The sequence below is a fragment of the Sceloporus undulatus genome, chromosome 6 (assembly GCF_019175285.1).
Source record: "Sceloporus undulatus isolate JIND9_A2432 ecotype Alabama chromosome 6, SceUnd_v1.1, whole genome shotgun sequence".
NCBI classification, from domain to species: Eukaryota; Metazoa; Chordata; class Lepidosauria; order Squamata; family Phrynosomatidae; genus Sceloporus; species Sceloporus undulatus.
In genome coordinates this window covers 62,800,337-62,816,114 of record NC_056527.1, presented here as the reverse complement: position 1 = coordinate 62,816,114, position 15,778 = coordinate 62,800,337, and the positions used below count along the sequence as shown (strand labels likewise).

At 40.8% G+C, this 15,778-nt stretch overlaps 1 protein-coding gene across 1 annotated transcript in view; it reads left to right on the top strand.

The window, feature by feature from the left end:
- The window catches only part of AOAH (acyloxyacyl hydrolase), a 161,897-nt gene that overhangs the window by 135,376 nt on the left and 10,743 nt on the right, over positions 1–15,778 (top strand). The window contains exons 17-20 of the mRNA XM_042475171.1: positions 934–1,106; positions 4,881–4,939; positions 7,989–8,048; positions 9,981–10,077. Coding sequence (XP_042331105.1) covers positions 934–1,106; positions 4,881–4,939; positions 7,989–8,048; positions 9,981–10,077 — 389 coding nt within the window. The remainder of the gene's footprint in view (positions 1–933; positions 1,107–4,880; positions 4,940–7,988; positions 8,049–9,980; positions 10,078–15,778) is intronic.

Sequence of the window (15,778 nt, the reverse complement as noted above, 5' to 3'; positions counted from 1 at the left end):
CCAAGGCACAAATGTAGGGCAGATAATAATAATAATAATAATAATAATAATAATAATAATAATAATAATAATAATAATAATAAGTTTTTAAGGTAACATGAAAACATAAATCATAAATGAATTATGGAGGAATTGTGAGTGTTTTTCAAAGGAGAGAGTAGCAAATTTGTTTGATTTTCTGTGTTTTCTATGACTGATTGTTTCTATGGTGTTTTTTCCCAATGCTGTTTTATCGGTGCCAAAGCCATGATAACAAGAGGAAACAAGAGTTGACTGATTGGGGCCAGAGGCAATCTGTGCTTTGAAATGAGGGACAACTGAAAGAAATGATAAAAAGAGTTTAAACTGCCTTAATGTTAAATCAACCATTACTGAGGCTTCTCTGCCAAAGGGTCCCAATTTGGACATCATTTTATCTCGCAGGCAATTCTGTTAACTGCTGTGAGAGTGTGTGTATGTGCAAACAGAGTCACTTGTCAATATTTAACTTTTATTTCCCCCCCTTGCAATTATTATTTCCCAACAACAACAACAACAAATATTCCAGCTTTGTTGGGCAACATTAACTACACAGATCATTGGTAATTTTGAAATATTAAGTGGAATAACAAAGTTGGAATGGACCCAGTTAGCCATGTAGTCCAGGCCTACATAACTTGCTGAATTCCTTTTCAAAACAACCCACCATTCTTATGGGGCAGCCAACAGAGTAGGGTCCAATAACCTTTCCAGTTTTGCTGCATGCCTGGGACAGCAAAATCAAGCAGCTGTCTCAGAACCAAATATAGTTTGGTTTAAGCCAAATATATGTTCACTCTGGCCATCCAAATTGCAAGCTTAAAGGGATGGTTGGAAACAGGAGACAGGTTGCATAGTTTGCTTTTGCTGCACCACACTCAGTACTGTGCTATCTTTTTTCCTCCCGTTTCGTAGGAGTCCTGACACAGTGAAACATATGACTCAGCCTAAGGAAATGCACACCAATGTTTTGCAGACTTTGCGTTATCTAGACAGCTATCTTCCAAAGGGAAGCCATGTAATTTTAATTGGCTTGGTAGATGGTCGCTTCCTGTGGGATAACTTGCATGACAGATACCATCCTCTTGGTAAATATTCCAATTTCTTTTCTTTTTCTTGTTATTGCTGTTGCGGCAGTTGCTGCTGTGTGATTGTGAAGCTCTAGCAATTAAGGATTGCTTTAGAAGTTCTGGACTACCTGAATGCAACCCAATGATGTCATTTTTTTCTCCTCAATTCAAAACTTTTACAGTGGGATCTTGATAGCCAGGATCCGCCATGTTTACCCAAATCTGTGAATACTCAAGTCTCATACAATGTCATAGTAAAATGCATTCCCTATATAAAATGGCGACATCAAGGTTTGCTTTTTGGTGAATATTTTCAAACTGTGACCGGTTGAGTTCATAGATGCAGAACCTGTAGTTATGGAGGACTTGCTGTACCTAATTTTACAAACATCACTGACCTGCGGCATCATGATGTAAAACCTATTTGTAATTATTGTTGGTAATGTGCAAGTTTGAACACCTTCACAGGACTGTAGCTCTTTGAAAGGTCCAAGGTGCATCACACCAAGCATGATCAAAGTCCCCCAGACTTTAGTTTGGTCAAAATAATGCTCCATATGCACAAAACAATTTTAGCAGAATGGAGCAAGGAAGGCTAAAATTAATGCTCATCATCCATGAACACAGATCTGAAAGTAAATTGTATACAAAAAGATATGTTTTACTGTGCATTGTCTTTCAGTCAAATTCTCAGGACAGTCTCTTACCCATTTCACTAGATAATTTTTTGGGTGTCTGCAGACCTGTCTATATTGTACACACACACACACACACACACACACACACACACACACACACTTTCATCCATTTGTGAAACCATCCAACTACATAGTGCAATAATAATTAGAATGTATGGCTGAAATGCTTGTAATTTTAAACATCTACTGCCCTGTCCCAGTAACCTGGCTTCTACATTTCAGAAAGCTGTCTTCTCACATCACATACAGCTTTCAGATACAATCTAGAAGTTCCCTTCTATCAGGAATAACCAGTACCAGTAAATGTTTTCCATTTCATACCTCTCACTTTGTCTTTCCTGGGTGTTCAGAAAGGGTTGGTTTTATCATCTTCTCACATGTTCCTTGCATCTGTGCTGGCTACATCCATCAATCTGCCTATTCTTGCCTGATACTTTCTGTTCCTATCACTTCCCTTCTCTCATTCCTTAGCTTTCTTCCCCACTCTAGCATCCATGGAGCCCTTAGTGACTGCAAGTCCCATCCTTTCTGGAAAAATCCTCATAGCTGACTATTAAAATTGTTCGTTTCCCTGAACTCTCAGAAGAATTCTCTTGCAGCAAATTCAAAATACTTCAACAACTACAAATATAGCAGGATGGACTCATGACAGTTAAAAGGGTATCACACCTTATACTGTGTCGGGGATGCTTTGATTGTGATTTCCTAATTACTTTATCGAGCCACTATGCTATCCAGATTTCCATGGAAAATTGTACTTTCTATATATTTTTGTTAAAAGGTCAGTTTCTAGGCCAGTTCTACTATAGATAACAGTCTGTTCAGGAGCAGAATAGAACCAGGGTCTAAATAGGAAACAGTCCCCTACTCCCAAGACATTTCAGCTAAATTCCCTGCCTGTTTCCCACCATTCACGTTTATTAACTGAACATGGTGAAGTATTTTTCAGACATGTAGGTGAGACACGTATCCCTAGTGTGGAGTATCACTAAATACACAGTGGTATATAATGTAAACTAACTTTAATAGGGTTTTCCCATTTGTGATAGATAAGAAGTAGCACAATCCTGTATATTTCTGTTCAGTACTAAGCTCTACTAACTTCAGTGGGACTTGATAGCTAAGATTTTGTAGTTGCTCTAGATATCCATTTATCTGAGAATCAACAAATAACAATCCACCTCCACCACCTTGTTCTATATAAAACATGTTATGGGAAAGCTATTGTGTATTTAACCATACTTGAATTCAGTTCATCTACACAGAAGGGGTAATGTTTCCCTCTATGACAGAAGATATTATTTCTACTTTAGAGTGAGCCTATTTGAGGTATAAAAAGCAAAAACCGTGATTGTACACAGTCACCTTCAATCTTCCTTCTTGATGTGAAATGGCTAGATTTGTTTTGGAGAGTGAAAGGCTTGTAATTGGGTAAAGCATCAGTCACTCACCCTTGGGATTTGAACCGACTGTTATGTGACTTTGTCCTCTTGCTAGCTCAATTGGTTGAAAGTAGAGGAGGAAAGGTGTGTACATGTAGGGTAACAGAAAAACAAGCTATACTTTGGGTCTGAGACAAATGCTGTTTTGGAAACCTGGCTTTTCTGTTATACTTATTTTCCTGATCTTCTGGCTAAAATCTTTAGTCTGCTAGGTGAAGAAGTAAATAAACACCAGCGATTTGAAGGAAAGATCCCTCATTGACCATAAAATGCTAATCAGTGGCTACTGGAGGAGTTGCCTAATTGTTGGCACTGCTGCATAATTATACCCCAGAGGACAGGATCAAAATTCAAAATGACCTGAATAGACTACAAAGCTGGGCCAAAGCTAACAAAATGAAATTCAATATGGAGAAATGTAAGGTACTGCACTTAGGGCGGGAAAATGAAATGCTCAGATATAGGATGGGGGACACCTGGCTTAACAAGACTACATGTGAAAGGGATCTAGGAGTCCAAGTAGACCACAAATTGAACATGAGTCAACAGTGCGAAGCGGCAGCTAAAAAGGCCAATGCAATTTTAGGCTGCATCAATAAAAGTATAGTGTTTAGATCAAGGGAAATAATAGTTCCACTGTATTCTGCTTTGGCCAGACCCTGCCTGGAATACTGTGTCCAGTTCTGGGCACCACAATTCAAAAAGGATGTTGAGAAACTGGAGCATGTTCAAAGGAGGGCAACTAAAATGGTGAAGGGTCTGGAAACCATGCTGCTGGAGGAATGACTTAGAGAGCTGGAGATGTTTAGCATGGAGAAGAGAAGGTTAAGAGGTCATTTGATAGCCCCTATTTAAATATTTGAAGGGATGTCATATTGAGGAGGGAAGAAGCTTGTTTTCTGCTGCTCCAGGGAACAGGACCCTAAACAATGGATTCAAGCTACAGGAAGCAATTCCACCTCAACATTAGGAAGACCTTCCTAATAGTAAGGGCTGTTCGATAGTTGAACACACTTCCTCGGAGTGTAGTGGAGTCTCCTTCTTTGGAGGTCTTTAAGCAGAGGCTGGATGGCCATCTGTCAGGTATGCTTTGATTGTGATTTCCTTCATGGCAGGGACTTGGACTGGATGGCCCTTGTGGTCCCTTCCAACTCTACCATTGTCATGTGCTGCTATGTCTTTTACCTGTTTTTCCTTTGCTCCCCTGAACTGTGTATTGTGTATGTGGTAACCATCAAAATGGCCACTGCTGATCAACAGGTGGCCAGTGACAGCAAGAGAAAGTTGGAAGGGGTTGGTTGGAAGCTTGACTGGCAGGCATACACACTTGGTTGTGCACAGTATATATAAGGTGTGATACCCCTTTAACTGCCATGAGTCCATCCTTCTGTATTTGTAACTGTTGAAGTACTTTGAATTTTCTGCAAGAGAATTCTTATGAGAGTTCAGGTAAATGGACCAGAACTTTGTAGCAGAGAGTATCTCACCAAACTACAAATCCCATAGGGTGGGGGGCGACAGTAAAAGTAGTGTGAAACTGCTATAACTGTGCCAGAAACACGTCTCAAGCAGCCTCCTCTTGAGTTTCATTTACAGCAAGTATCATGATAGGTTTCATCATTGTCAAATTTGAACACATTTCTATTTTCCAGGACAATTAAACAAAGATGTCACATATGAACAACTTTATTCATTTCTTAGCTGTCTTCAGGTAAGTTGTCCAGATGTTTCATGCAATTTAATTTTTGTGGGAAAGATTAAAAATAGTCAGAGGAGGTGCTTTCTGTTAATTAATATCCTATTGTTGTGAGTTTTCATGTGGCATGGAACTTATACAAGAAACTTTTAAAAGCATGTAAAAGATAGCAATACATGCAAGTATTTTTTAAAACAGTTTTAGAATGATAGAGCTAATCACAGACTATTTAGATATAGCTGGCCCTTAGCACTAGATGCATTGATGAAAGCATAGGTTTTTTGAAGTAATAGCAATGGAAAGAAATGTGTGTGATTTTTTTGCACATCTTGTTTTTCCTGAGCATCTTATTTTCTGTAGTATTGTCAGCAACTCTGTTGGACTCAGTAATTTATATATTTATTTATTTATTTTATATGTTGCCTTTCTCCCTGGAGGGATCCAAGGCAGTTCTAAAATCTCAATAGAATTCAAAATAATTAAAAACATCTACATGTAATATAAAATCACATAAAAATATACAAAAATTAAAAACAAACTAAAATCCCACCTGCTCCATAAAGGCCTTCCTGATATGCATTATATACCAAACATCTGCCTGCATAAAAACATTTTTGCTTGCCAGCAAAAGACAAGGAGGGAGGGGACCACTCTAGCCTCCACGGAAGGGCATTCCAGAGAGTGGGATCAGCCACCAAGAAGGCTGTCTCCCGTGTCTTCACCAAACCAGCCTGTGATCTTGGCAGGACCAAAACAAAGCCTTCTCCTGAAGATCTTAGGGCTCTTGCAGGTTTGTATGGGGAGATACAGGCCCATTACAAACGGGCGTTTTAGTACGCGCTCCGCACGTGCTAAGGTTAAAAAGGGGCATCCTTTCCGGGCACCCCCAACCCTAGGACGCGTGGAGCGCGCACAAAATGGCGGCGGCTGTTCCACACGGCCGCTGCCATGAGGACGTCACGACCGCGCCGCCTCTATACGGGGCAGCGCGGAAGTGACGCCCTCGCTCCACGCCAGGGCGTCTAGTGCACCCTTTGCGCGGAGCAGGATGGAGCTCCGTTTCGGAGCTCCTTCCTGGTTTGGTCCATTGGGCGCAGCCTTCAGACAGCTGCGCCCAGCAGACCAAAGGAGAAAGGGGCTAAGCGGCCCCTTTCTCCTCCTCCCTGCTGCCGCATGGTGTCCTTGGGGCTTGAAGCCCCAGGGACACCCCTTTTCAGGCTCCGGGGAAGCAGCGTTTTGCCGCTTCCCTGCAGCCTGAAAAGTGGCGGATCGGGGCCTCAGCGGCTGCCGTTCTCGCCACTGAGGCCCCGATACACCGGGGAAAGGGGTGGGTACAGCCCACCCCAAGTGGGCAGTCTGTAACCCGCCATAGTCTCTCAAATAATCTGTACCTAAGCTGTGTAGGGCTTTATAGGTCATGACCAGCATTTTGAATTGTACCTTGAAGCGAACCAATAGCCAGTGAAGCTTTCCTACAAGGGTGTTACATGCTCCCTGTAACTGGCCCCAGTCAGCATTCTGGCTGAGATGTTTTGAACCAACTGACGTTTCCGGACAGTTTCCAAAGGCAGCCCCACATAGAGTACATTACAGTAGTCCAAATGGGATGTAATCAAGATCCTGACATCTCAAGGAACAGGGGCAGCTGGCGCACATGTTTCAGCTGTATACATGCACTCCTGTACACTGCTGAAACCTGGACATTCAGGCTCAGAGTGGAGCCCAGGAGCACACCCAACCTGCGAGCCTAAGATTTCAGGGGGAGTGTAACCCCATCCAGTACAGGCTGAATCCCTATTCCCTGATCTGCCTTACAACTGACCAGGAGCACCTCTGTCTTGTCTGGATTAGGCTTCAATTTGTTTGCCCTCATCCAGTCCATTACTGACAGCAGACACTGATTCAGTATGGAAATAGCTTCCTTGAAATCAAATGGGAAAGAGAGATGGAATTGTCATTCAGATGACCTATCCCAGTGGTTTCATGTAGATGTTTAATAACTTGGGGGACAGGACCAAACCCTGTAGGACCCCACAGGCCAATGGCCAAGGGGTCAAACAGGAGTCCCCAAAGACCACCCGATGAGTTCACCCCTCCAAGAAAGACCAGAACCACTGCATAAACAGTGCCCTCAAGTCCCATCCCAGAAAGGTGGCCCAGAAGGATACCATGGTTGATGGTATCAAACACTGCTGAGAGATCCAGCAGGACGAACAGGGACACATTCCCCCTGTCCAGTTCCCTGTGTAGGTCATCCACCAAGGCAACCAAATCTGTCTAATAGCCAGGTTTGAAGCCAGATTGAAATGGATCTAGATAATCTATTTCATCCAGAAACCCCTGAAGCTGGGAGGCTACCACTCACTCCAAAACCTTGCCCAAGAATGGAATATTAGAGACTGGCCGATAGTTATCCAAAATTGTGGGATCCAGGGAGGTCTTTTTCAGCAACAGCCTCACCGCAGCCTCCTTTAGACAGGATGGAAATCTGCCTTGCTTCAGTGAAGCATTCACCACTCCCCTTACCCACTCGGCCAGTCCCTCTTTTGCTGCTTTCAGAAGCCAGTATGCATGTGGTGGCCCTCACTTCTCCAAGGATCCTGTCCACAACCTCAGGTTGCACAAAGTAAGCTCCAAGGCCAGATGGGATAGGCCTGGACTGATAGCGTCCCAAGAGCATTGGAAGGAGAAGGGCACCATTTGGTTTTGGACACCAAAATCTTTGTAGCGTGCCTTGTTTTTCATAATAATAAGACATGGCAATTACTAACTATGAAAGAATAACAGACAATTTTATTTAGATATGTTATCTGTGATGCTGCTATTAGCAGCAACTTTTTCCTGAATATCAATTATTCATCTGTATTACCTCCATTCACTTTATAATTCCTGTCTTCATGTGAAAGTATAATGGTATATGTAACGCTCTACTGTTTATCCAAATGTCTAATCTTTGTAATGTTTTCATTATCTTGTCTAACCATTCACCCGAGGTTATGCTCTTTCATCTATTTTCCCACAACTACATACAACCGTTACAATAATATTTTTCACATTCACACAGATCAATCCATGCAATGGCTGGTTGTCTTCAAACAGCACACTTAGGAACTTGACTTCAGAGGTATATTTAATATAAAAATTACTGTATGGGTATTCCTGTTTTTAAGGAGGGTACTTGGACTTTTTGTATGAAAAGAATCAGCAGCACTGCAGCCAGTTGATACAATTGCTACTAAAGAAATCAGGTTTCCTAATGATAGAAATTACTAGTTCTCAGCCTTTGGTTCTCCATATTTTATACATGATTTTCTAGCAGCCCCTGTCATCATGACCAATGATAAGGAATTCAAGGTGTTGTTCCAAAACATCTGGCAGATGGTCTTACTTGCTAAACAAAACACATATGTCTCTCCTATATCAAAGGAGAGATGGGGTTTTGTTTTGAATATTAAACTTAGAGGCTTATCGCATACATGTTGATTCAGCTTACCTCTATCCAGTTTAAAATTTAATTTGGGCAGTATCCTGATGTTACCAGATGGTTTTTACCACTGAATTTGCTGCCCGAATACAGCATGGGTCCATCCCCACTACTGGAGCTGCTCCTCCCAGCCCTTTTCGGATTCAGGAGTTTTCTGAGTTAAGAAAATGGCCGTCAGAAAGCAACCAAAGTTGCTCACAACAGAGTTTTGAAAATCTTAATGAAAATATAAGGAATTCTGTTTTCCCTCTGCCCACCAGACAGTCAAGAGGAGACATTGTCTGGAAACACAGTACAAAGTACAGTATTCTTTAGTGCAAATTAAAAAAAACAACACCCTCTGGGTGAGAATCCAGTGTTGCTGCTGACTGTGGGAATTGTCACGCTGAATCCTTCATGATAACACAACCCAAGAAGTACATTACCAAATAGAGCAGCCAACAGCAACATTTACTCTCTGTGTTTATCCTCATAACTGAGACAGGTCCTGTCTGTACTAGCCAAATAAATTGGCTTTGCCCAGCCTCTCGACAGAGAGATCTGATGACACATGGATCAAACCCCGGTCTGGCACGAACAAACCAGACAGCATCTGGCCTGTTCAGCACCAAACCCAGAGTATAACACTCTTAACACAGATTTAAATATATCACCCTTTGCTCTGGATCTTCTGGGAAAATCCAGAGCCCTCTGGTCCTGGGTCACTGTTGAAAATTCATCCCACTGAGCCATCCTGCATCACTGCAGCTGCCACCAGTCACTCTTTCTGAGGTCAAAATGAGGTGCCCAGCCATATGATGAAGGGTGGGCACCTCATTCTGACCTTGGAGGGCGCAACCCGCAAGCATCACAGCCACACCAGTCAGCAGAGCAGGACACCCATGCAAACAACCACCCAGCATTGGAACAGAGGGGCCCAGGTAACAGGAGAAGACAGAGCAGTTTTGGGATCAGGATACTCCAAGCTGCCACAAAGTATCTTGGTCAGTGCAGACAGGACCTTAGGCTGTTCCGGCATAAAAAGATATGAAGGAAACCTGTAGCACCCTTGAGATTATCTGGGGGGAAAGAGTTTTCCAGCATAAGCTTTTGTGAATTCCAGTCCACTTCACCAGATGCAGATCCTGAGAAATTAATACTTACAATGATTAGGCTTGTTATGAAGATTTGATTCATACAGATCCCTGTTGGTGTTATACAACATCTGGACTTGAGTTTTGAAAAGTTACATTTCAGTATTACAATTTGTAGAAACTTTCCCAAGCTCTAATATATTGCACCAATATCTTTAACAGCACATTGGTGAATATTTAATAAATAAGACCAGTTGTTTTGGAGAAAAAGAGGTTCGTTTTTCTGAGCTGATTCTTTAATAGGCATCTTAAATGTGACTACTATTTCTCTGCACAGAAACTGAAGCACTGTAACAGACAAAGCTCACATGCTGTTTTACTTTTTATGTTATTGTGAGCTGAAATCTTGGCAGAAAGAGAGGTATAAGAGTTCTTTTACCAATAAAATAATAAACACACATATTTATTATGGTTTTCTTTTCTTCTTCTTTTTTTCCAGAGAGCCTCACAGCTTTCCAGTGTTCTGAAAGAAATAGCAAAAATTGAGAAATATACCAATTTTGATGTTTTCTACATGGATTATCCAATTAAAGAAAGTAAGTTAATGTACATATGGAATAAACAGCTGCTCAATATGCATCGCCTGAAAGTAGGGTGATGTATCCCTGCTTAAAGAAAATAAATGTCAGTTCATATTGAAGAAAAGAAAAATATTTGATGGCAAATGAAAAGGAGACCACATCTTGGAATGCTAAAAACTGTATCCAGTTTGTCAGAAAAAGTTTAGAAGACCTTCTCAAGGGATTGGGGGGGGGGAATACATATCCACGTCTTAAAATTACATTTTGCTTAATACTTTAAAATAGTAAGTAGTCTAATAGGTATACCTTACCTTTTATCCAGTAGTGGCTTTTATAATATTCTGAAACCAGCCAGCAGCATAAACATAGAGACACAACTATCATGTAGGTGTCTCTTATAGTTCAGCTCAGAGATTGTTATTTAGGGAACTCCCTTAAGCCATCTTGCTGTGCACCTCCGTCGTCTACTGCTGTACAGAGTGAAGGTAAACAAGTGTGGTATATACCTATGAACTGGGGACCAGAAGTCCTCTTTTCAGTATGGCAATATTGAGAGGCCATTTCTTCCAAGACATATATCTCCACCAGAGCTGTGCTTCACAATTTGGGGCCACCCAGCCCTTCTTTTCTCTGCATTGTTTGATGGAGAAAATAGCTGGGGCAGAGAGGACAGAACTGAATTGATGAAGACAGAGCATTGGGTTTTGAGCTTGACTCCAGCCTTAAAATTGGAAGGGGGCAGGACCATAAGGAAGAGGAAAGAGCACCAGCAAATAGGGAGGAATTGTTGTTAACTGCCTTAAAGTCAACCCCGATTCATGGTGAGCCCATGGATAAGATATCTCCAGAACCCTTATCCTCCACTGCTCTGCTTGGATCCTGCAGATTCAGGCCTGTAACTTTCCTGATAAAGTTTAGCCATATGGCATGCAGTCTGCTTCTCTTTCTACTACCTTCTATCTTTCCTAGCATTAGAGATCTTGTAGCACTTTTGAGACTAACTGAAAGAAAGAAGTTAGCAGCATGAATTTTTGTAGACTTAAGTCTGCTTCTTCAGATGCATTTGGTGGAGTGGAAACCAAAGACGGACATATATATATGCAACTGGTATGTGAAAATGTAGGTTCAAATTCTAAATCCTTTGTGTGTGGAAATGAAGTGGAAAGTCTAGTTTTAACAATGGTCATTTGTGAGCAAAGGCATTGGGAACTAGCCTTTGTGTATGGAAATGAAGTGGCAAGACCAGTTTGGCTTTAGAAACTAGCCTGTAAGTGGGGAGAATAGATGGGTGTAGGGTTCCCCCTGAGGAGGGGGTCAGATAGTGTTGAAATGTGTGTAGTGAGTGAGGAAGCCATTATCTTTGGTTAGTCCATTGCTGAGGAACTGTAGTTTGTGGATGAACTCCAATTCTGCTGGTTCTCTTTCCAGTCTACCTTTGTCGTTCTTTTGTTCAAGGACCGCTATTGACTTTTCTAATGAGTCATGCCTTCTCATGATGTGGCCAAAGTATGACAGCTTCAGTTTCATCATCTTGGCTTCCAGTGAGAGTTCAAGTTTGATCTGTTCTAAAACTCATTTGTGTGATTGTTTTCACTGTCCATGGTATCCTCAGCACTCTTCTCCAGCACCACATCTCAAATAAGTTAATTTTATTCCTCCCTCCCTTTTTCACTGCCCAGCTCTCACATTCATGCATAGGGAATACAGGGCTTGGACAATTCTAACTTTAATGTTAAGTTGTAGATCCTTATGATCTTATCTGTTTATGTCATAGTTGCCCTTCTTATTCCTACTATTCTTCTGATTTCTTAACTGCAGTCTCCATTCTGGTCAGCGTTTGAGCTGAGGTACAGGAATTTTTTTAAACTATTTCATTTCCTTGTTATGTAAATTGAATTTATGGAGATCTTCTGTGGTCATTATTTTTGTTTTCTTTGTGTTCTGTAGTAAGCCTGCCTTAGCACTTTCTTCTTTAGCTTTCCTTATTGATTATTCTAAATCTATTATGTGTTCCTCTAGTATTATGGTGTCATCTGAATATCTCAGATTGTTGTTCCTTCCTCCTATCTTCATTCCTCCATCTTCTGAGTCTAATCCAGTTCTTCTTATAATGTTTTCTGCATACAAGTTGAACAAATGGGGTGACCTTCTTGTCAACTGGGAACCATTTTTTTGTCCATGTTCTGTTCTAACAGTAGCTTCTGGTCCTAAGTACAGATTCCTTATCAGGACTATCAAATATAGTGACTCACCCATTTCTTTAAGCGCACTCCATAGCATTTCATGCTCTGTGAAGTCAAAGGTTTTGATATAGTCTATCAAGCACATGCTGGTTTTCTTTTGGAATTTTTTAGTTTGCTCAATTATCTATCATAGGATGGAGAAAGGCATGAAATAAGTCATGTGAATTGGGGGTCAGATGCCACTGAGCCTCAGAATGGCAAGAGTGCCTCCAGTGAACAGCACTGCCACTTCAGCAGCACTTCAGTATAGCAGCTCAGAAATGCTACTTAGAAATGCTATAGCAGCTTAGAAATGCTACTATAGCTTCCAGAATTCATCAGTCATCAACGCTCTTAGCAATTCTAGTAGTTGTCTCATTAGTAGCAGCAAAACTAGTTAGGCTGCTACCATTTTTGCTGCTACAATAAATGCTAGAATCACAGGATATAACTTGTTCTGCTAATTCTGAAGGGGCATTAGTATTATTATTGTATCATCAGTGACTTAGATGATGGAGTGGGGGAAAATTTTAAGATGACACAAAATTGAGGGGGGTGGCTAACACATTGGAAGATAGGAATAGAATTCAAAAGACTTTAGATAAACTAGAAAGTTGGACAGAAATAAATAAAATGAAATTCAGTAGAGAGAAATGCAAAATTCTACATTTAGGCCACAAAAACCAAATGCATAGGTATAGGACAGAGAATACATGGCTCAGCAATACTACATGCAAAAAGGACATTGGGATTATTGTTGATCATAAACTGAACGCAAGCCAGCAGTGTGATACTTTAGCAAAGAAGGTGAATACTATTTGTGTTGTTGTTGTGTGCCCTCAAGTCATTTCTGAATTATGGAGACCCTAGGTGAATCAATCACAATGTTTTCTTGGCACAGTTTGTTCAGAGTGGGGTTGGCATTAATAGAAGCATTGTTTCCAAAAACTTTAGCACACACAGCTTTTAAACCACCATTAAGATGTACAAACAGTGCCTTTGGCAACACTTATTGCACAACATGTCTGCCAAGCATGGTTAGAGCGCATCTTGCCATTGATGGGAAAACCGTCAATAAACCCGCAAACTGCTGTCCCATTTGTCCTCAGATGTGATAGGTTCTTTGCGCAACAGTTCCAGTATTGGGCAGTCACATGGTGTCAGTGTCTCCTCCTTTCCCTGCCCCTTCTTGCTATGCCCAGACAGGTTTTTCCCCCTACTATCTTTTATTTTCTTTTTACTTAAAAAAAATTATATTAGCATACCTTTGGAATTGCATTAAAAATAAAATAATAAAAATAAAAACCCTAAAAGGCATGCTGGGTAAGACATAGAGCAGGGAGATGGGATCAAGGAGATATGTGGAAGAGAGCACAAGGTCCCTGTCACTCTACTGCAAAGATGTATGAAAGGGTATGTATCTTTTTCCCCTTATAAATGTGATCATGGTGGGAATGAGGCTTGTGTGATAAACTCCCATGTATATGACGCTGTTGGGTTTATAGATGCTTCAGACTTAGCTTAATGTTTAAAACAAACCCTCACCTCTCCGTTGGCTTAGGAAAGTAGTATGTGTTTAGCAAATAAGACCAACTGAAAGGTCACTATCAAAGGTGAGAAATTTTTGGATCTCCAGACATTTCCCACAGCCTCTTACTATGGCCTCCTTTCCACTTACAAATAAATCGGTTTGCGATCTGAATCGATGGATCAATTCAACAGCGGAGCGTGGTTCACACTACATTTGCCCCAATCACATTTTTTCCCTTTAAAATAACCCACTTATGGTTTACATTCACGAATGAATCGATTCAATTCGAGCTCCAGCTTGTAGAAGGGCAAATTAAATTGATTCTGATCCGCATCTGATTCACTTTTGCACGGAATCGGTTTATCCAAAAAGACGTGGAAAAATCAGCATCAAAAAGATGCAGGTTAAATGGGTCTAGCGTATGACCCCCCACTCCGAATCGCTTCAGTGATTTGGTTCAAGTGGGAACCAGGGTCATTTGAAATGGTTCAAACCGATTTGCGATCCAGTTTAAAAGGTAATGGGAATCAGTCTCAGTCCATGCTGTCAGGGGCTTCTGGGAATTAAAGTCGAAAGCATCAAGTAGACCTGAGCTTTTCCATCCTTGGTCTACGTGAATACATACCTGACTGAGTCCAATCAAGTGTGGTTGCCATTGCCAAAAAAATAATGGCTTGTACACATTTAATACAATTTGTAGATCTTTTTCATTGGTCTGGGACATAAGTGCTTTGAGGCTTACCAACCTCAATTACTTAGCATTACTTTTACTGAGTTATGCAATCACTTATTATTTACTTACAATAAATTATTAAGGGGGCAGTTGCTTAAACCAAAACAGTTCTGCATGCCTTCTTAATATTTTATAACCGCCATTACATGATTGCTGATGAACCAAATTAATTTGAAGTGCTAAATATATTCAGTCAGACTTGGAAGGCAGAGGCAGGAAATCGATATGATTTACTTCTTTTCATTAGTAAACAAAGGCCAAGCACAACCCAACAGAACCTTTGGCAATGTATTTCACATCCCTATAAGCATGTTTGCAATTAAAGTCTTCAGCTTAGTAGAAGTGTCAGTTGTCAAGTTCCCTTTCTAAGCTGCCGCTGCTCTAATCACTGACCTATTTTTTAGTTCTGCTAAAGTTGATGTAGGCTCTTTTTGGAGTCTCAGGGTATGAAATATTTAGCAGCAGCAGTAATCTTTTTTTTTTTCTTTTGGCTTTGGATGAAGTCCTAACTTTTGGAATTAAAAAGTTCTGGCACTGATTTTTCCATCCAATACTTTGGAACAGTTTTTTTAAAAGGTTCATCATCATTCATTTCTTTCCGGCTGAAAATATGGGAGTTATTCTGAAGTTCCTATTAAACTAATTGGGCTGAAAGAAGCAGTAGTTTGTTCAGACAGCTGAACGCAGTTGTTTAAAGCCACTGGAGTCTGTAGTATCACCTCTTTTCACAGATTTAGTAGAGTCTAAAACCTAAAAATGCAACAGTAGAACAAAAGAAGTGTATACACAATGTGGGCCACAAAGACTCTTGTTTTCATTTAATTTGCTTACATTAGCAACTGTCTCTGTAGTTTGGAGTGCAAGTGACTTCACTGACTGGTAAACTAGGTGTATGAATTCATTTTCTGAAGCGGAGCACTCGATTTTTCCAAGTCTCTTGTCTGGATGACTGAGCAGCATGCATTTGTTTGCATGCAAGAAATGTGATGCATTCAAGATGAAGATGATAGCCATAGTCAGTCTGCCTCTCCAATGTACATTCTGGTGCAGACGTGGGCAGAAAATAGACTGGCGCTAGGTCTGGAAAGGTTTCTGATTCTCTCCTTTTTTAAAGAATAAAAGATACAACAGTTTTATTTTGTAATACTAAAAGGAAGAAAACCTGAGACGGAAAATAGATGGGGTTTTGAGTAAAAGTAGTGGTTTGTCCTGAAGTAAGAAACAAATCCT